The 21485-nt window shown below is 41.1% G+C and overlaps 2 protein-coding genes across 5 annotated transcripts in view; both read left to right on the forward strand.

Moving 5' to 3' along the window:
• The window catches only part of clpxa (caseinolytic mitochondrial matrix peptidase chaperone subunit Xa), a 42372-nt gene extending 32954 nt beyond the window's left edge, over nt 1-9418 (forward strand). For both annotated transcript variants that reach the window (XM_078427199.1, XM_078427200.1), the window contains 5 exons: nt 916-1080; nt 1826-2125; nt 2806-2898; nt 5612-5718; nt 7903-9418. In XM_078427199.1, coding sequence (XP_078283325.1) covers nt 916-1080; nt 1826-2125; nt 2806-2898; nt 5612-5718; nt 7903-7993 — 756 coding nt within the window. In that variant the 3' untranslated portion in view covers nt 7994-9418. The remainder of the gene's footprint in view (nt 1-915; nt 1081-1825; nt 2126-2805; nt 2899-5611; nt 5719-7902) is intronic.
• Nucleotides 9419-13555: 4137 nt separating this feature from the next.
• pdcd7 (programmed cell death 7) lies at nt 13556-21274 on the forward strand. Of its 3 annotated transcripts, none has more exons than XM_078427365.1 (5): nt 13556-14930; nt 15848-15986; nt 18841-19077; nt 19574-19661; nt 21075-21274. In XM_078427365.1, the coding sequence occupies exons 1-5, from the start codon at nt 13572-13574 to the stop codon at nt 21190-21192; spliced, it is 1941 nt and encodes a 646-aa protein (XP_078283491.1). In that variant the 5' UTR covers nt 13556-13571; the 3' UTR covers nt 21193-21274. The 3 variants fall into 3 exon arrangements, with proteins under 3 accessions (XP_078283491.1, XP_078283492.1, XP_078283493.1); XM_078427366.1 differs by having other exon boundaries at nt 19577-19661; XM_078427367.1 differs by lacking the exon at nt 19574-19661.
• The last annotated feature ends 211 nt before the right edge of the window (nt 21275-21485 follow it).

Genomic DNA, 21485 nt, shown 5'->3' on the forward strand with positions numbered 1-21485 from the left:
CATAGTGTTCCATCTTGTTTAAAAAAAAGATATGAACCTGATCATTACAACACTGCCATTTTAACTTTAGAAGTTAAGAGCTATCAGAAGAGGTAGTTGAGATACTGTAATAACATAAAAAGACATGGTATGGTATGTACTTCATGTGTCATATACACAGAGGTACAGTGAAATTGTGGATTATGCATATGGACAGGTACGTGGATAGGAGAGGTTTAGAGGGATATGGGCCAAACATAGGTGTGTGGGACTAGCGTAGATGGGCATCTTGGTCGCCATGGGCAAGTTGGGCCGTAGGGCCTGTTTCCATGCTGAATGACTCTATGATTTTAAATTATTAGAGATAATACAGGAGCAAATTAACAGTAATTTGGATCAGCGTGGATCATTAACAAGAAGCTAATGCCAAGTTCTTAAAGGCAAAGTGTGTTTGACTAATTTGATTGAATTTTTATGGTGAAAAAAGAATGAGATTGAGTAGCTAATGATTTTAAGAAAGCTTTTGATAAGTACCACATATTAAGCCAAAGGGAAAAGGGAAGTGGCAACATGAATACAGAATTTGCAAAGTGATTGAAATTAGTTGTGGTGAATGACTATCTCTTGGATTAGGGAACTGTACCTTGACATTTCCCAGGACAGATTTACAAGGGCAATGCTGTTTTTCATTGGAATTGTTAGTATAGGCAACATTTTCAGGTGACAAGTGGACAATGAGGCAGACCGTAGTAGATTTCAAAAGGATGTATGCATGCAGTGGTACAGGTAAACATAGCGCATGTAAAATTCTGTGCAACAAAAGCCTGTCCATGCAGAGGTTAGTGGAAGACTGCTCTTTGAAAGAGTGATTGAAGACTCGCGGCCCCAGGATCTCCTGTGTTGTACTGTGACAATTTCCTTGTTTCCACGGTTTAGGGACTACTGAAGCTACTTGAAGGGACAATTGTAAATGTTCCAGAAAAGAATTCCAGAAAATTACGCGGAGAAACAGTCCAGGTGGATACAACTAATATTTTATTTGTGGCGTCTGGTGCTTTCAACGGCCTAGATCGGATAATCAGCAGGAGAAAAAATGAAAAGGTAATGCTTCTGGGGGTGTTCTTCACGTACCTCAGCTTAAAAAAATATATATAGGTAATGCTGACTCCCATAAACTTTCTTGTCATCCATTCTGTTCATTGCATTCCCCTAGAAGCGTTCATGTTTTACCACTACTTTTTTGTACTTGTCCAAATTCTGCCTGGAGTTTACCAAGTGGCCATTTCTGTGTGGTCATGGACGACTGACAGCAGGAGCTAGCTTGCTTTTAGCTTTATCGCAGCCAAACCCAACCGTGACCTTGTAGAATAACCTCCATGTGTATTTGTAACTCACTGATAGTGAATGCTGACTTATTGGAAATACGATTAAAAGCCTTAAATGATTACATATTGTTGACAAGGTCAGAAAGCATTTTAACAAAGATACTTCAAAAAAAATCAAAGTCCTTTTATAGGTGCCTGTGGAAAAGTCATATCATAGTTAAAAGTCTTCACTATTTCGAGTTTCACTGTACCTTAATTGGTACACATGACAATAAACGGACCTTTGAACCTTATTTTAAGCATATCTGTGCTAAGAATTCTAATGATTTACAAAATTATCAATTATCAGAATGGGGTACTGATTGAGAATGATCAGCCATGATCACATTGAATGGCTCGAAGGATCGAATGGCCTACTCCTGCACCTATTGTCTATTGTATCCTTTTTGGATTTGCTAATTGAGAAATTGTATCAATTAACCAGTTTTTCCATCTCTCCCCCTCTCTCTCTCTCCCTGCAGTACCTTGGATTTGGAACGCCCTCAAATCTTGGTAAAGGGAGACGGGCAGCAGCAGCTGCTGATTTAGCAAACACAAGTGGTGACAACAACACTGTCCAGGAACTGGAAGAAAAGGACAGACTACTTCGCCATGTCGAAGCCCGAGACCTGATAGAATTTGGAATGATACCGGAATTTGTCGGACGTCTGCCTGTGATCGTCCCACTACACAGTCTGGACGAGGAAACGTTGGTGCGGATTTTAACAGAGCCTCGAAATGCTGTCATCCCACAGTACCAGGCTCTGTTCAGTATGGATAAGGTGTGGACTACCACTCTTCTCATTCTCTGACCAGGGTAGAGAGGGATTTAGTTTGAGACAATTATTTTAATAAACGTTATAGATATTTGGATAGAATATAAACTGTGTGAGAGAAATATCATAAAATCTCTTGTCCCATCTAAATATCTTTTGTTTAGGTCCATTTACGTAACTTTAATTTTTGCATAGTTATATTTCTATGAAGGATTGTCCTTCAAATCCAAACTATTTCCCTCAAAGTTCTCTTTGTTGGGAAAGCAAGTGTGGAATCTATTTCCAAATCAACTTAATAAAGTTGCATGCAATTGATATTTCAATTTTAGCTACAGCTTTATTTTGTTTAAGCGTTGTACCTTGGGTGATGATGATAGCCTGCTGAGTGAAATGCAGTCCATCAACCCTGGTTAACAATTGCATTGTTTTGCAAGCCGTGGTTTAATTGGAGAAATGGAATTCCTCAATCAGCAGAAAATTAATTATTCTGGAGTGGTACCCAAAAGGCCACTGCATAATCAGAAAGTACTGTAAAATAAAGTTTTTTGAGGCTTTCATTTAGAGCCCTGTGTGTACAATTTGAAACGAACCATTTTTCCTGGAAATCGTAGACATGTGGAGGCAGTAATTTATACAGTGAATATTGTCAATGTTACTGATCTGTCAACTTTTAACAATCTTTGTAGTGTGATCTTAATGTGTCTGAGGATGCCTTGAGAGCTATCGCCCGCCTTGCTCTGGAGAGGAAGACTGGCGCTCGAGGCCTGAGGTCAATCATGGTGGGTTTCTGAAGTATTTCTTTCGATGCTCGGGTGTCGGGTCTTGATGTTTGTGTGTGGTTACTCTTGTGTTCATGGCATAGTTTAATAGCAGTGTGGAGGAAGGGGTAAGAAAAGGTAAACTTCTAAATGGGTCGGAAGGAACTGCAGATGCTAGTTTACACCGATGATTGACTCAAAATGCTAGAGTTACTCAGCGGGACTGGCAGCATGTCTGGAGAGAAGGAATAAATTATGTTTCGGGTTGAGACCCTTCTTCAGTCATGACCTGAAACCTCATCCATTCCTTCTCTCCAGAGATGCTGCCTGTCCCGCTGAGTTGCTCCAGCATATTCTGTCTATCTTCTAAATGGGTATCTTAGATTAGAGCAGGAGCCTCAGGTGGGTCATGGGATATCTTGTTGAAGTGGGTTGCTCTTACCACTCTTAAACAGTGGCTGCACACCAGAGAGCTGGGTTGTGGGTGAACCATTGGTTAACATAGGTTGTCAAATAAAAGTTTAAAAACCACTGAACTACTTCATCATACCAAATATATAGGCCAAACACAAATTTTGTTGATAGTTTGTGACCGTTTTAATTACGGTCAGTTTTACGAGATCTCACTGGGCTGGATTGTGCTGCATCCCTTGGCTCCCGTCGGCTCAAAGTCATTTACTGAGAGCCGACTAAGCTGACCCTATGTACCCCAAGAGTCACCCTGAAAAGGAGAGCAGGTTACAAATGATGATGTGGTCTCTGGTGATTTACTGAGGCCTTTTCCTGGCTGTTGGAGGACTTACTGCTACCTGCATGCCATAGAAACCAGTCATTGATCCAATCAGTCCATGATGGTGTTTACACTCTACTCACATTTTTCCTCGTCTAAATCTGTTGATTCTAAATCTCTAATCTTTTCTGCTTTGTGCCTGTCCAGCTTTCTTTTAATGTATGAGTTTTTCACTTCAACCACTTTGTGTGGTGGTCATATATATGGTCACATCACTCTTTAGATGAAGATGCTTCTTTTGAATTTCCTATTGAACTTGGTGACTGTATTAAAGTTTAACTTGTTGTATTCAGTACGGTGCCTGTTCCTATGTTGTACTCTTCCATATTCTATCTCTATGCTCCTTCCCCAAAATTGTTCACTCCATCCAATTCTTTTAATATTTAAAAATCCTCTGTTAGATCAGTCATTTTGTCTCGAAGTCACCCAGAAGTCTATTCTGCTGCTTGGCCACTGACGTTGTATTCTCTGACCTTGTTCGTTCGTCCATGTGGGCGTACTTCATCTAAGGCTTTTTGAAAATACAGCACAGAAACAGGTCCTTTTAGATAAATTAAGCCTATTGTATTAGCATTGTCTACTCTCTCTCTCTGTTACTTCTTGAAAACAATTAGGACAATTTAGATCAAATCTTTTGAAAACCTTGCCAATAATTCAGTATTAGACTTTGTTTCATTGTGTTCTTTTGTCATCTAGAGTGGGAATACCATTACATTTCCCATCATCAGTTTATAAATCCCTCGTGTTATATTACTTGTTAATTGCAAGCATTGATTAAGCTTTTCATCAGTCTTCTAGTGCTCTTTGCCACAGAATGATCAAACATGAGCTGTAATCCCTCAGCTTATTCTACCTCAGATTTTAAAATGTGGCTGCCCTTCATTCGGACCCAGTGCTTTATCATTATTGAGCTTGATAAGTTTATCCCCTTTGTCAATGTTTAATTTGCCATATCTCATCGATCATCACATCATTATGTGCTTCATTCTCGTTTTCTATCTCTTTGATAAATATCACTGCAGAACAATGATTTAATAGTTCTTCATCTTGCTGTGCTTTCTCTCTTAATGGCCCAATTCCCATCATCCTTTTATTTAAAAATATTTTGTTTTATGTTCCTTGATTACTTTACTAATTGTTTTCTTGGCTGCATTCCTATTCCCTGCATATCCTCTCAGCCTATTGTCCTTGTACATGGCCTGTTTCTTTGCTCTGAATTATTTCCTTATGTTGTTATTCATCTGGAGTTTTACAAATTTAGTCTCTTTCTTTTGTTTTCCTGCACTTGTTTGAACACAGTTTTTAAATGCTTTCCATTGTCTGTCTTACATTGTTAATATTGCTGGTATCACAAAATGTTGGTGAAACTCAGCCTGTCAGGCAGCATCTCGGGAGAGAAGGAATGGGTGACGTTTCGGGTCGAGACCCTTCTTCAGACTGATGTCATGGGAGGGGGCGGGACAAAGATAGGATGTAGTTGGAGACAGGAAGACAGTGGGAAAACTGGGAAGGGGGATGGGAAAGAGAGGGACAGAGTAACTATCTGAAGTTAGCGAAATCAATGTTCATACCCCTGGGGTGTAAGCTGCCCAAGCAAAATATAAGATGCTGTTCCTCAATTGCTGGTGATTGGCATTAAATGTCATTGACAATCAGACAGATCAAGAGGTAAAATGCGCTGAAGTCTGACCGCCAGCTTATCTATTGTTCTGTATTTAAATGCACAGGCGTGGAAGCAGGACTGAATTGTCCACAGGGACGTTCCTTACAAAACTGCCAGCAGGGGTGGTTTCAGTGCAGGATCTGCAAATAAGGGATGCAAACGCTCCATACCTTTTATAGTTAAATATTGTTAATTACCAAGTATTTCTAAGTGCAGGAAATTTAGTTTGTTTTTGCGGCTGAGATAAAACTGCAACTCCTAAAATTAAGCTGCATTTTCAGGAGAAGTTGCTGCTGGAGCCAATGTTTGAAGTGCCAAATTCTGACATTGTGGCCGTAGAAGTGGACAAAGACATAGTTGATGGAAAGAAACCACCTGGATACATACGGTAAATTTTCAACGGTCATTTATATCTGGGGAAAGTGACAGCAACAAATACCAGAATCTCTTACGTGGACTTTGTTCTGTACTTGTGTACCCGTGAGGTAAGCGTATACAAGTTGTAAGTTGGCAGGAGCATCTGCTTACATTGTTGGCCTTCATGGGTCATCCAGAGAACTAGAATTGATCATGGAGAAAATCGTTGATTGTCAGTGATAATAACTCAAGATTCTCAAAAGTAGGTTGCGATTGCCTATTTAATCTTTGCTCACCTGCATATCAGTTCTGAAAAAAAAACTGGGGTAATATATTTTTAACCTTTCTACATTTTAGTGATGACCAGGTTGTTCCCATATGGTGAGAGAAGCCAATGAAATCCCATTCAAGCCCCGGCACACCCACATAGTTCCTCCGAACACCTTCTGCCTTGCTGGTCAAAATAGTCCTCAAATTAACTCAATGTGAAAATGTATTTCATTTTGTTTGCCCTAAAGCATAAAGGCTACACTTTCCAATTCCAATCTTAAACCACAAACTTTTCCGTAATGATTTTTCCATTCATGAAGCCGCTGAAATACAATTCCTGAGGAAATAGGGCACCACATTTTTTTCCGTAAGCTAGGGTACGGTTTGATTCACCTCTACGCCATTGAAGACATTGAACCTTGTCTAAAGAACCGATGCGCTTCAATGGTGAGAACTATGTTGCACTCTGCACTCTGTGCTGCATATATGTGCTGCACTCTGTATCTTCCTTCCCCTTTGGTTTATCTATTGTACCTGAGCTTGAACTGATTTGTATATCTGATCGTTTTACATAGCATGCAAAACAAAGCTTTACACTGTGTGTGTTAATAATAAACCTAAACTTAAACTCCATGGGGAATTTGTCAGTCAAAAATAATGGCCACATTTTAGAACAGAAGGCTGGAAATTATTATGTAGGACTTGCAACTAGTTTTTCTTTAGGAGTCAGAGAATGGAATGTTTCCTTCGATCTGCAGAAGGAGTAAGCCGAAGGAACAATAGTTACAGTATAACAGTGATGGCCAGGGCAGGCTGAAATATTCCATGTGTTATCTTGGATGTATTATTGTAGTGACAAATCTCCATCTGAAACTTTTGCTGATGACTTGATTCTTAGTAAGATAAAGCTGTTACATGATGCTACTTTGCTTCCCTATTAAATACTGATAACGTATCAAAAAATGTTCTGTTCTGAAAGCATGCATCATTATTTGCTGAAACAAGGAACTGCAGATGTTGGTTTACAATAAAAAGATACAAAAAATGGTGGAGTAACTCAGTAGGCCAAGCAGCATCCTTGGAGAATACCAATTGGAAACATTTCAGGTAAGTAGTCTAAAGAAGGGTCCTGACCTGAAACGTCGCCTATCCATGTTCTCCAGGGATGCTGCCTGACCTGTTGTTACTCCAGCACTTTGTGCCTTTTTACACCATTGTTTGTCTCTGCCTCCTTGCTCTGTAGTATTAGTTTAGTATTACTAAACATTAAAGAAAAGCACAGCAAAAGGAAGTCACTCTTTCACTGGACCATTTCTTTTCATTGCAGACTCATATTAGCCACATGTTTGACAGATAGGTGTAGCACTCTATCAAAAACATTGCCTGAATTTGAAAAGTGATGTAGCTCTAGTTTAGAAGCTCTGTGGGTCTTGAGAAACAGTTCTTTTACAGTTTCAACGCTCCTTAAAATACTGTAGTCTATCCTCATTATTACAGACCTTTTTATAACGGATTTCGGTTATAGCAGACAAAGCATTCTCAGTAATCAGACGCTATTGTCTCTCCAAGAACACAGGCCGCTTGTTACTCTACGGGAGGTCATTGTAATTGATAAGCAATTGCTTTGATCGACACTTATGCAATGATAGTCTATTAAACAATGTAACAAACAGCCTTTAGTATTTTTAGCTTGCAGTAACCGAAATACATTTTAGCTGGTAAAAAGAACTTTGTATTTCGTTGTTTCACAGAGTGACCGTCAGATGTTTGGAGCAAATCCCTTACTCTGTTATAGCGGACAGTCGGCAATAACGGACACCATTCCCTCCCCCTATGTCCCGTTGTAATGAGGGTTATCTGTCTAGGAAAATGTGACGGGTTTTTTCGAGCTACAATTTCCCCAAATAAACTTCTTTCAATTGAATGAATGTTTTCCTCTTTTTAGAGCGGTATCGAAGGAGCCTGTTGAGGAAGAGTATGATTCTGGAGTGGAAGATGACCAATGGCATCGTCAAGTAGATGCAGCCAACAACTAAACATAATGTGGAGCAAAGTGTGCAAAGATGAGCCTCGTACAACATTGAAACTAGTTTTATTTTCATTAATTTTAAGGTGTTATTAACCTGTTGCTGTCATCAGTGAGTTACTGTTTGAAGAGAATGGTTGTTTGGAAGGGGTTAAAGGTTTCCATCCTCTCGTCATGATCTCAACAGACCTGGAAACTGATCATGTGATTGTAAAATAGCAAAACTTTGTACAGTAGACATTATGCCATCTTTGAATTTTACTGTAAGCACATTTCTCAATGTGTTTCTTATATGTTACAATTTTAGTGGCTGCTTCCCCACAGTTCAGAAAAAAAATGTTCAGGAACAAACTGTGACACTTGTACAATAAGCAAGAACTTAGTGAACATCCCTTTTCTTTCTCAAATGCATCTGAACATTTCACTGTTTCTTTGTGCTAGAGGTGCTGTAGTCATATTACAAAGATTTACTTTCATTTAAAACAATTAGAGATTTGTATTTGCATTCAAAGTGTAGGGGTCAGATTAAGACATAAGGGACTATAGCAAAGATCAACGAAGTGAAAAATAAACAGGTTTTACTAACAGCTACTGTGAGGATTTCAGTTTCAATTCTTGATTTATAATGTTTTGGTCTAGATTTTGGTTCAAATCTGCTTGTGATGAAGTATACACAACATTGTTTTGGATATCTTTGATATTGAGCACAGTACAAATGTACAATATTTTTCTGCACCTTCTTCTGTGCTACTAGTGACCAGCAGTGGGATTGATTTTAATCCTTTAGACATTCAATTTATTGCAACACTAGAGGACATGAAGTTGAATTACTGTAATTCTCTGGTTGTATAAATAAAGTGTACAAATTAAGCACTTCACATGTTGCAGCATTTATGGCCTTGGCACTTGTTTGAGCTGTTAATGAGCAGGCAGACTTAGAGCTGTTTAAATAAAGGGACTGAGGAAGAAGCAGGCAATCTGATATTAACTACTTTCATAGATGCTTGTTCATTCAGAACTGTAAGCATTTACATCACAGAAAATCCTAGATAATACTAATTTTTAAAATACTGAGAATTTTGGTGCAAAATATTCTAATTTCTAACTGGCTGATCAAAATTGGGCTTTGGATCGCCAAATGTTAACAAGGATGATGAAAGGAATCTTCTTGCCTTCATTTCCTGATCTACAAGAAATATTTTCAGCTGTCCTCCAGATACTGTGGTAATAACTCTTTATGTCTGTTTCTACAGACTCAAAGTTGATGGAGTACATCACAGTTGATTCGGTCAGCCTGTAAATGTAGTAATGATTATTGCCTGTAGTTAATGTGGGGCTCTCAAACAAGTTGAACCACTTTGTTGTACAATGGCTAAGATTAGTGAACTGCAGAAGTCAAGTATGTGACTTTCTTAAATAAAAACAAAACAATTGAGGTTAGTCAGCCTTTACTTTCATTCCATTACTTTTGTGTCTCGTATGCTTGAGTGTGCTATTGGGCAGCGTGTTTGTCCACTTATTGGGCAAGGATTTTTTTTGTGTGACATCATTATGTACTTTACTTTCTCCTTTAGCCTGTTCATCCCACTGCCCTATTAAAAAATGACAAGAATCCTTAAAATTGCAACCTTGGTCACTATCTGCAAGGTGACATATAATAACTTTACAATCAGAATTGTTTAAAGGGATTTGCAAACTTATTTAAAATTAATAATTTTATTTTAATCGTTAATTTTCAGCGTTCCTGTTTCATGTAAATCCTTAATCACAAGATCACAACATCTTGTGTTTGATATAACATCTAAGCATCTTGTGTTTGATATAATACTGGATGTGGATGAGTTAAGAGTGATTCCTTTCTTGTTTTTTAAATTATTTTTTCAGCTTTATTTCTCTTTCATTGATGTCATTATCAGTAACTAAATCTTTTTCCCATCCTTTCTCTTAATATCCTAAAGACTCTTCTTTCATTGAGTCACTGCAGTTGTCTACCTTCCTAGGGTTTCAATGATTTGCGATTGCTTCCATTTCTTTCCGTCTAGAACACAGCACAAGGAGCAAGCTTGTTGAATCTGCTCCATTATCATTAGCTTTTCAACCTGCAATTGGTGTATCTAGCCACCTGCCTTTTCTGTCCTTGTGCTAATGCCCAACAGTGTGAACTTGGTCCTGATGTTCATGATCTGCATATCAGATTCACAATTACTGCAAACTTTAAATGCGATGGTCCATGACATCAAATGGAGAGCATGGGTGTTAGATTGTTAAATGTTCCAAGCATGAGGTGTTGCCAGGGTAAGGACATTCACAGTGAATGGCAGGGCTCTGGGGAGTGTTGTAGGGATCTAAGAGTGCAGGTATGTCGTTCCTTGAATGTCGCATCACCGATAGCGTGGTCATGAAGGGTTTTGGTACATCGGCCTTCGTCAGTCAGGATATTGAGTATATAAGTTACGATGTCATGTTACAGTTGTACAAGACTTTGGTGAGGCCACATTTGTATAATTGTGGCCAGTTTTGGTCAGACTAGGAATTTATTCTTTGGAGTGCAGGAGGATGAGGGGTGATCTTACAGAGGTGTATAAGATCATGAAGGGAATAGATAGGGTAGATGCACTGTCTTTTATCCAGAGTAGGGGAATCAAGAACCAGTGGACATAGGTTAAAGGTGAGAACGAAAAGATTTAACGGGAACCTGAGGGGCAACCTTTTCACTCAGTTGGTGATGAGTATATGCAATGAGCTACAAGAGGTCGCCCCTCCTCTATTAAGCATGTGCCCCTTAATACCCTTTGGCACTAATTATTGAAAAAGATAACAACGAAAATTAAAGGAAAAGATCCTCAGGCAATTAACTCACAATTGGGACAGTATAGCATTCACCCTCATTGGGGTGGAGGGGCATTTACAGAGGTTGATTGAGATGGCATAATGCCCCATCTCCCATGGAAAGTGATAAATCTCAGGAGACTCCTGGGGGTGGAGCTCTATTTGTTGGAAAGAACTGCAGATGCCGGTTTAAATCGAAGGTAGACACAAAATGCTGGAGTAACTCAGTGGGACAGGCAACATCTCTGGAGAGAAGGAATGGGTGACGTTTCGGGTCGAGACCCTTCTGTTACATTGTTGTTGAGAAACATTGAATGATATGGGATACAATGGAACCAGCCATGTTTGTCCCTCTGAACAATTTAGTCCACCAGCCTAGCCATTATTTGCCAATTGCAAAGATCTGAAAACCTTTGCACAATTCACGTATCGAAGTATCTCTGAACTGGTGTGAGTCCAATCCATTCTGCTAATCGGCAATTGCCCGACTCTATGAGCCAGAATTTCCTGGTTGACAATACTGTTTAGAGTACAGGTAGTTCTACTATAACAGGTGTCTCCATAAGACAAATTGAATATGATGGGAATGATGAAGTGGGGAACACTATTTACATTACACAGGGTTTGTTGGTTGGAACATGATTTTGATCGGAACTACTTCAAAGTTACTTTGGACACTGCCAAACAGAAAAAAAACTGTCTTGGATTTAATAAGTGTAGGAGGAAAGAACTTACTTTGCAAATGGTCTGTCCTACCTACCTACTACCGATTTCACGGAGAAATCTTAGGGTTACACACGAGGAAAACATTGTGTTCAATGAAAACCTGTAACTTGAAAAAGCGATTCCCATTCGTTTCAACATAAATACAGTAAAATGGAATAATCTGGCACCTCTGAATCAATCCCTTTGCGCTACCTATTGTCCTTGTGTTTGGCTTGATTGTATTTATGTAGAGTAATGTCTGATAGCATGCAAAACAAAGCTTTTCACTCTACCTCAGCACATGTGACAATAATAAACCTAAACCTCAGGAGTTTGGTAATGCTAGATTAGTAGATGTTCCAGATTATTGAATGTCACTGCTATTAATGGCCAGAAATGTTTTCATTTCACTTTTTACATGTTGCACACCGATCTAACAGATTTTACTGTGAACCCAGTGAGTTCACAGGGAATGAGACATACACAAACGCACCAGAACCTAGCTCTGGATATACACCTACCCTCATTGCTGAACCTTTGTATCCAGGTTCCAACCTCTATTGTGGCTGGGTCCAGAACACTCTGCCTTATCGTCCAATGAGTGACCCAGGTGCCAAAATGAGCGTTCATTTAAAAGCCATGGTCCTGTGGAAGTGTGCCTCCTTTGGATGTACTTTTCTTTGATGTTCAGAGACATGGATACAAAGGAGTGGGATACAAACAGTCTCTTACTAAAAACTGTAGATGGAACTTTCTCACTGGAATAATACATCCAACGTAATGCATGGATCAACTGACACTTGAATCATAAGGTTACAAGTGATAGGAGCAGAATTAGGCCATTCGGCCTATCAAGTCTGCAACGCCATTCAATCACAGCTGATCTATCCCTCCCTCCTAACCCCATTCTCCTGCCTTTTCCCCATAAACTCTGACACCCGTACTAATGAAGAATCTATCTCTGCCTTAAAAATATCCATTGACTTGGCCTTCTGTGGCAAAGAATTCCACAGATTCACCACCCTCGGACAAAATAAATTCCTCCTCATCTCCTTCTGAAGGAATGTCCTTTAATTCTGAGGCTATGACCTGTAGCCCTAGACTCACCCACTGGTGTAAACATCCTCTCCACATCCCCTCTATCCAAGCCTTTTACTGTTCGGTAAGTTACAATGGAGTCCCCCCCCCCCCCCTCATTCTTCCACTTTTCACTCGTGCGTCAGACGACGTTCTGCCATGGCTTTTCCACAGCCAGTGCCACATCTGTGCCTCTGCGGAGATCGTCCGCAGTGCATTCCTCTCCACTGCAACTCAGTAAGTGGGCCATTGTCTGTACCTCTCCATAGTTGCATTTGTCAGAGAAGCCCCACTTTTTCAGGTTGAGTCCGCAACATGCCACTCCAGTGCGGAGGCAGTTTAGGGTGTCCTGGTGCCATCTGTTGTTTGGTTTTGATACCTGACACGGTTGGCTCTGGTTCAATGAATGAATGTTTTAAATGAATGAATGAATAAGTTTATTGGCCAAGTATGTGCATATACAAGGAATGTGCCTTGGTGCTCCGCTCACAAATGACAACACAAACATACAGTTAACAATTAAGAGTAAAGCATAACCACATCAAAACAATAAGGATACAACATTACGGTCTAAACATGTGGGTGTAAATAAACCAGAGCAAAAAAAGAGACTACAGACTTTGGTTATTCAGTAGAACTATCACTCGTGGGGAAAAAAACTTTTTATGTCTGGCTGTGGCTACTTTGACAGTCCGGAGTCGCTTTCCAGAGGGAATGAGCTCCATGTTCAGCACATATATGTGGGCCGAATGGCCCGAAACGTCACCTATTCCTTTTTCTCCACAGATGCTGCCTGACCCGCTGAGTTACTCCAGCATTTCTGTGTCTTCTCTAAAGTGGCCTGAGCCTGGTGCTCCAGCTGCTGCTGTAGTTGATCTGGGAGACTGCAGGCGGCGCTCGAGGACACGCTGCCTCCCCCCCCCCTGGCGGCCGCCTGGTGGCGCTGTCAGTCGGACTGGGCGGGAGCAGAGTCGGCCATGGAGTGGGCGCCGCCATCTTACCGCGGGTCTCCGGCCGCCGCCGCCTTCGCCCCGCCGCGCTGCCACGGCCGCCACCCCTCGTACAACGCGGGCGGGCAGGGCCAGGATGACCCTGCCTCCCGGGGGCAGCACGGCCGGCTTGGAGGCGACTGGAGGCCGGGTCGGGACAGAAGCCTCGCCGGCGCCCCGGGGGGGAGACTCGAGCCGGCGGCCTGGGGCCCGTACCCGGGGCCTGAGGAACAGCAGCAGCCGGCGGCGACGGACGGCGCTCCCCGCCCGTGGGGCTACGGACCACCGCCCGGTCTCGACCGCCCGTGGGACCCCAGCCTGCAGCCCCAGCAGGAGCAGAAGGAGCTCCGGCCCCAGCATTACGACCACCCAGCCTACCCCTACCAAGACCACTACCCCCAGCAGGGACAACAGCGGCACCAGCTCCCGCCTCACCCCTACCAGCAGAACCCCCCGCTGGACTCTCCCCAACAGCAGTACCCCTACCGAGGGCATCCCCACCCCTTCCAGGAGAGAGCTGGACCACCCCCTGGCATTCAGAATGTGGCTTCTCAATCCGAAAACGCTTCTTGCCAGAACCAAACCCTGCCTCAGCCTGGAGGGGGTCTCAACTTGCCCGCTGGATATGGACCCCAAAACAATCAGTTGTTGAACCAGGGCCACAGTAATCAGCAGAACTTTTCGCGCCTACCAGTGGATGGACCACCGTGGAACAATGAACATGGCATGCAGTACAAAAGTGAGGAGATGCCAAAGCCTTGGTCCAACGTCGTTGCTAATTTCCCGCAAGGTTCGAAAGATAGCAGTCTGGAGCAACCACATAGAATTGAATCAATGACCAAATTCTTGCCACCAGAACAATTCTCTCATGACTTCAAAAATACCGAATTAACAAAGGAGCAAGATGAATTTTGGCTGATGAGGTTTGTGTCAAAACATAGATTGCAGCCTCCAGAGATTAAAAAATCCAAAACTCGATTGCCCTTAGTTAATGAAGTGAAAGAATCAGTGTTGGGCGTTTGTAAACTTGTGGCTGAGCTTACTGTTCTATGCCAACATTTGAAACAAAATGTGGAAAGTGAAGATACTTGGACAGAATCTTACCAGAAAGCAATTGACGTAAAAACGGTTTTACAGGAAAAATTAAAGGCACTGACAGACAGTGAGTACATCAGTAGTGTGAAAAGGAAACTGGGGGCAATCAAAAAGAAAAGAAGAAATATCCAAAGGATAAAACAGGAGTGCTGCTTAGAAAATCAGGAGCACAAAGCGAGGATGGCGGAAAAGGAAGCGAAGATTGACACGTGGAGAATGAAGCGTGTCCGAGAAGTTGAAGAGAAGAAGAGGGTATTAAATCAAATTCTTTATTATATTACATGAGTGACTGTAGTTTGATCTTCATTCATTATTAATTATATTATCCAGATATTTGCTGCAATACATTGTTAACTAGGGAAGCAAAACATACACCTTTACGGTAGACCATGTGCACAGATTACTTAGGTTTGTAAATAGTTTGATGGAAGACTGTTCACAAATGCAAGAATTTGTTAATGTTTAGAGATACTGCATGGAAACAGGCCCATCAGCCCACCGAGTCCACTCCAACCATTGATCACCCTATGTTATCCCACATTTGCATCCTACACACTAGCGGTAATTTACAGAAGCCAATTAACCTACAAGCGTGCATGTCTTTGGGATGTGGGAGGAAACTGGAGCGCCCAGAGAAAACCCACAGTCACATTGAGAACGTACAAACTCTGCACAGACAACGCCTGTAGTCAGGATCAAAGCTGGGTCTCTGGCGCTGTGAGGCAGCAGTTCTCAGCCTCGCCACTGCACTGCTGCTAATACACCTGGTATTATTGTGTGGCGCCATGGTACTTTTTCCCCACAGGTGTGTGAAACTAAACACCAGTTACATTGAGTGTCACAGTGATGCCCAATTTCAGAAGGTGCCAACACAGTGTTTGCAGTGAAGGCAATGGGCAGTAATTAGAAATGTTATCAAGGCTTTTGAACCGCAATGGTTTAATGCCAATTGTTTCATAGAGATCAGTGCACTCGGTGTACCTGGGCATCTTTAATTGATGGATGGGATGCTGTTTGATGTGTGTGGGTCTGTGAGTGTGGGTGTACCTGTGGATGTGAAGAGCAATTGACAACAATAGCACTGACTCAAGTCATTTAGCTTTCAAGTTTACTCTGCCGTTCTTTGTACATTCAAAGCAACCCGATTTCATGGTATGTTTGTTTTGTAGGAACGTGAGCTAAAAGCTGCAGCCGACAGCGTCTTGTCAGAAGTGCGGAAAAAACAGGCAGATGCAAAACGATCAGTGGATATCCTCCGAGCGCTGGAGAAGTTACGGAAACTAAGGAAGGAAGCTGCAGCCAGAAAAGGTGAGCAACGCGTTACGCTGATAGAGTCGATTACACATGAGGTTGACTGACAAGGGATGGACAGACTTATCTGTACTGTTTGAAGAACATTTCTCATTTACAGCACAGAAGGTCCTTTGTGTCGGCTTTTCCAAGAACCAAAAATGTATTTTCTAACGGTCTAACTAGTGCAGTGTGATGAATTCTTTGGTGCAGTGGTCATTGCCTGAACTACACAACACACCTTGCTTTTCTGCTGCTCTTTCTCGCACCGTTGGAGTCCATCAAGTATAAGTCATGGTCATACACCACAGAAACAGGCCCTTTGGCACAACTTTCCATGCTGACCAAAATGCCCCATCTATACTAGTCCTACCTGCCAGGGTTTAGCCCATATCTCTCGAAACCTTTCCTATCCATGTACCTCTCCAAATGTCCTTTAAATGTTGCGGAAGTACCCAACATTCATTGGAAGTCATTTGAAATGAGTACCAAACCACAATTAAAGCTGGTACTGGGGCTAGAAAATACTGCAAACTTACTTTTCAGTAAATCATAAAGATTCTTCTGGCTCTGAGCCCTAGCAGTGACTAGTTATTTTCACATGCTGCCCGTTCCTTTGATTACTCCCTGCGACAGCACCAAAATATACATTAAAGACAATACAAGCTTAAACAAATCTGAAATCATCATCATTGGTCCAAAAACGCTCACCAAATCCACCCAAAACTTCATCCTCAACATTGATGGTCTCCCAGTATCCACCTCACCTCACATCCGGAATCTTGGAATCATCCTTGATCAAACCCTCTCCTTCGACAAACACATCAAACACATCACAAAGACAGCCTTCTTCCACCTCAAAAACATTGCCCGTCTCCGTCCATCCCTCTCCTCCACAGCTGCAGAAACCCTCATCCACGCCTTCATCACCTCCCGTCTGGACTACTGCAACAGCCTCCTCTATGGCGCACCCTCAAAAATCATCAATAAACTTCAATACATTCAAAACTCCGCTGCCCGTCTACTCACACACACCTCGATCCGTGACCATATTACCCCCGTCCTTTATAAACTCCACTGGCTCCCCATCCCCCAGAGAATCCAGTACAAAATCTACCTCATAACCTACAAAGCCCTCCATAACCTGGCCCCATCCTACCTGACCGACCTCCTCCACAGGCACACTCCCACCTGCACCCTCCGCTCTGCCGCTGCCAATCTCCTATCCCCCCACATCCGGACCAAACTCAGATCCTGGGGGGACAGGGCTTTCTCCATCGCTGCTCCCACCCTATGGAACTCACTACCCCAAACCGTTAGAGACTCCTCCACACTCACCACATTCAAAACATCGCTGAAGTCTCACCTGTTCAGTACTGCCTTCAACCACTGAAAGTCACCTCACCTTCTGTCTCCTTTCTCTGTTCATTTATTTATTTACTTATTTATCTATTTATTCATTTCCCTATGTTCTCAAAATCTCTGTAAAGCGTCTTTGAGTATATGAAAAGCGCTATATAAATAAAATGCATTATTATTATTATTATTATTAAACTATGCTTTACTTATGAACCGATTGCTTTCAGGTGTTGAAAACCCCATTGACTTTTCCACAGAGGGCACACTCAGTTTATTCATGCCTGTGCTGGCGGCTTACAATTCTATGTTCCAACACTGGAGCCTTTAATGAGAATGTGCAATTTGTTCATAGCAGCATTTGTTGGAAAAAAGAGACATTTTGAACAAAGAAATGGGTCTTGCAAGTTCCTATTATCCATTCATGTAACGTGGAAGTCGTTAATTGTCCCAATAATTGTTTTTCAAAGCAACTTTAGCAAACATACTTATAGAGATAATGATAAACTCCAACCTTCTGTCTTTGATGGACTAGTTATATTGTTAAGTAGCAAAAGGTTCTTTTACAGTTAAACATTTGAATACATTGCTTTTTTGCTAAATATAATGTTTACAAGGTGAAATGCAATTTGAAATAGACCAGAATATTTTCCCCACTTGGAACTAAATTAATTGTTGTTATCATTAATATTTACCTACGTTTGATGCTTGGCCTTAAGAACCATCACTTCTTTAAAAACATCTTTTGGATATGAGGAAATAGCTAGTTCCAGCAATTTCACTTGACTTCCTACCAATAGGAAAGTCCAACTCTACAAATAGATCAAGGATAGGAAAGATATATTCTGTTTCGCACACTGCGGCAATACGGTCGTCTGAATTTTAATATTGTAGCATTTGGCCAGTACCAGAGGAAGGGGAGGGATAAATGAACCAGAGTCATGGAGAGATTGGTTGCCATAGAAAGGCGTGGGGGGAGAAAGTGTGAGAAGCAGTGAGACGTTGTAGCGGACAGAAATTATGAAGAATGATGTGCTTGCTGGATGCGGAGAAACGTTCAACACAGAAGTGATCCCTTTCTGTGTCCTCCTCATGCATGATGACAGTGGCGGCTGTCTGCATTAATACCATTTGCCTGCATTAGACCTGTGACCCTCCACATTTTCCTTATCCAAGTAACATCCAAATGCCTTTAAGAATAATTCTGATGGATTTCAACTTGCTGTAAAACACAAAAACAGGGTCTGTTTTTGTCAAGGTGGTTCTTTGTGGACGCAGTGTTTTGTACTCCCAGTTTAGATCACAAATTTTACGGAATAAATTTATAAACATCAGGATATTCTGAGTGACTGTCAGACGTTTATGCTACTAGATTCCATATGTAATGTTTAAAAAAAATTATTATAGATACAAACTCTAAACTAAGTTTCCTTCAGAGATTTTATTTCTAAGTACTCAGTATGTAAGAATATAATGAATACTATTCGATGATTCATGTAAAGTGTTGTTTCTGCAGGTGTTCATCCTCCTTCCTCAGCTGACGAAACATTCGAGCATCATGTTGAAAGGCTGAGAAAATTGATTAAAATACGCAGTGATCTGTATGACGCAGAGGAAAGAGCCTTGAGAGTTATGTTGGAAGGAGAACAGGAAGAAGAAAGGAAAAGAGAAAATGAGAAAAAGTTGAAAAAAGAGAGAGAGAAACTAGAAAAACAGCAGCGTGAAGTTGAATTTATGCTGTTTGGAGATTCAGGTACCTGTAACAGCTGGATTTTAATTGTTCTAGAGGGAAGAAGAATGAGGAGAAATTCAATTGTTGCATGTATAACTATGTCCCATGGTGTTTCAGATCACCCACCAATTATTAAAACAGGCTACTCCTCCACAACAACCAAAGGTGGCTGACCTGAAACACCACTCCAGTTCCCCTCTTTGTGGATGCTGTTCGACTTGCTGAGTACCTCTAACTTTTTTTTTGCTTTGATTTAGATTCACACCATCTGCATTGTACTTTTATGTGGATGGCTTTGAATCATATTTTTCTTTTTAACTCACTGGAGTTGCTCCATGAAGTGGATACAATAAAGGGAGATTTCCTTATTGTAAATCTACTTTGAGAGCAGTGCCTTTTATTGAGCCTGTTTATTTCTTCAATCCAATCATTAGTGTCACTGCTTAACCTTGAAAGGTAATATTATCCTCGCTACAAGGAAACGCCAGGTGATTTTTATATGTTTTACTCTGTGCAGTAGAATTACCTCCAGACCACCCTCTGCAGCCATTTTCCCAATATTATATGCAAGCTGAACATTCCTCCCACGTCCTCGTACAAATCAGGTAAGCATTCATTCATGTTCCGAATATTAGTATATACCTCTAAAGAATGAGGGAAAAGTGATTGTTCAAACCTATAGAATATTTTCACAATTTGAAATATCTTACTGATTTAACACTTTCAAAATCATACTTTATGTTTAAACACAATATTACGCGGTACTTGTTTTTCAGACAAAACTGTACACTGGGTACGTGTACGGTTCACGTAATGCTGTTCTATATCAATCTAGTTTTTAATTTATGGCGGTGCCTATACACTGTGCTGGCTACCGTCACATAAAAAGCACTGACAATGTCTACTCGAGATGGAAATATTCTTTTGAGTGAGGACTGTATCAGTATGTAGTTAGGTGATGAGAAGATGCTGTAGCTTTGCATTTTTACAAAAAATAATTAAACAGTGCCAATACTTCAAGTTGTCTGGTAAGCACGCAACAAAAGCTTGAGCTTTTCACGGCTCAAAAGCTTTTCACTGTACCTCAATGCACGTGACAATAAACTAAACCCAACTCAAGTTGTTTGTAAACGAAAATTGTTTGCCAATACAGGTGCTTCTCAACTTTCAATTGGGTTACATTCCGATTAACCCATCGCAAACCAAAAATATCATACGTCGAAATGCATTTAATACACCTGATCACGTGGCCGGAAGCGAGCTATGAGTTGCTGACGTTGCCTAGCGTTTGCACCATTGTAAAGTCGAAATATCGTACATCGAAGCATCGTTAGTCGGGGAGCACCTGTAATGTTTGGAAGGATTCAAGTCATTCATCTAAAATAAAATCAGGAAATGGTGGAAATTGGTTAGGCAGCACTGGAGCCAATGAACTGACGAAGGGCTTTCACCTTAGAACATTCACTCTTTCTCTTTCAACAGATGACGTCTAACCTGCAGAATGTTTCCAGCATTTTGTTTTTACTCCAGATTTTACGCATCTGCAGTTTTAAAAATTTGTATCCACTTCAAGTGTCTTGATTTTTAATAACCTTACTGGCATAGCTTCCCCAAACCAATTCATTTAATAGCTGTCAAGGAAAACTAGTTTTCCAGACACGGTAATTTACCAGCTTCCTTGATATTGTCCCAAGTATCTTTCTTGTAGTTCAGTGTTGGAAAATCGCACAACCTTTTCCTGCTTTCACGTGAGTTGGGCTAATATCTGTGTTCATGATCACCATGCAGCAGGCAGTCGTTTTTTAAAAATTATAGCTATCCAATCTTCCTTAATTTACTTTTTTTAATGTTTGGATTTAATAGTATACCCTCAAACCTCTGACGCACTTATACAGATGCTGTTTGAAGCCTGGGTGGAGAATAATGGGAATAGACAGAATGAAGTAGCCATAATATTACCAAGCAGTGCATTTCTAAAGTGTGCAGTGACAATGCAATATTTTTCTCTTCCCTCCAAGGCAAGAATGGGATCGATACCTTGTCCCGGGAGACCTTCCTGATGCGAGTAGTATTCCGCAAGGTTGGATCTTTCCATGTCCACCTTTATCAGACACGTGGGGAACGGCACTAACATAATGAGAGCTGATCTTGTCCTCGTCAGCCTGGCCTATTTTGTTACGGAACAACATCTGTTTTATAATAAATAAATGTGAATTTACCTTGTTTAGTGCTCTGTGAATATTTTGATTAAAATGAAATCGTAAAGCTGGAGAATCCCTCCATGGCTTTGCAGGCAAAGGCTGAACAAATTTCCATAGGTGCTTTACAGCACTGCAGGCTTATGTATGTGATTCACAGTTATGACGTAATGTCGCTAAACGTTGATGCCATGGAAGGAATACAGTAAATCTCAGGGAATCTGCTGTGCA

Source organism: Rhinoraja longicauda, chromosome 33 (assembly GCF_053455715.1).
Source record: "Rhinoraja longicauda isolate Sanriku21f chromosome 33, sRhiLon1.1, whole genome shotgun sequence".
In the NCBI taxonomy this organism is placed as follows: Eukaryota; Metazoa; Chordata; class Chondrichthyes; order Rajiformes; family Arhynchobatidae; genus Rhinoraja; species Rhinoraja longicauda.

Coding starts and splice junctions, on each gene's coding strand:
- pdcd7 (XM_078427365.1), top strand. CDS start 13,572: ATGGAGTGGGCGCCGCCATCTTACCGCGGGTCTCCGGCCGCCGCCGCC. Junction 19,078..19,573: donor TATGCTGTTTGGAGATTCAG/GTACCTGTAACA, acceptor TACTCTGTGCAG/TAGAATTACCTCCAGACCAC. Junction 19,662..21,074: donor CACGTCCTCGTACAAATCAG/GTAAGCATTCAT, acceptor CTTCCCTCCAAG/GCAAGAATGGGATCGATACC.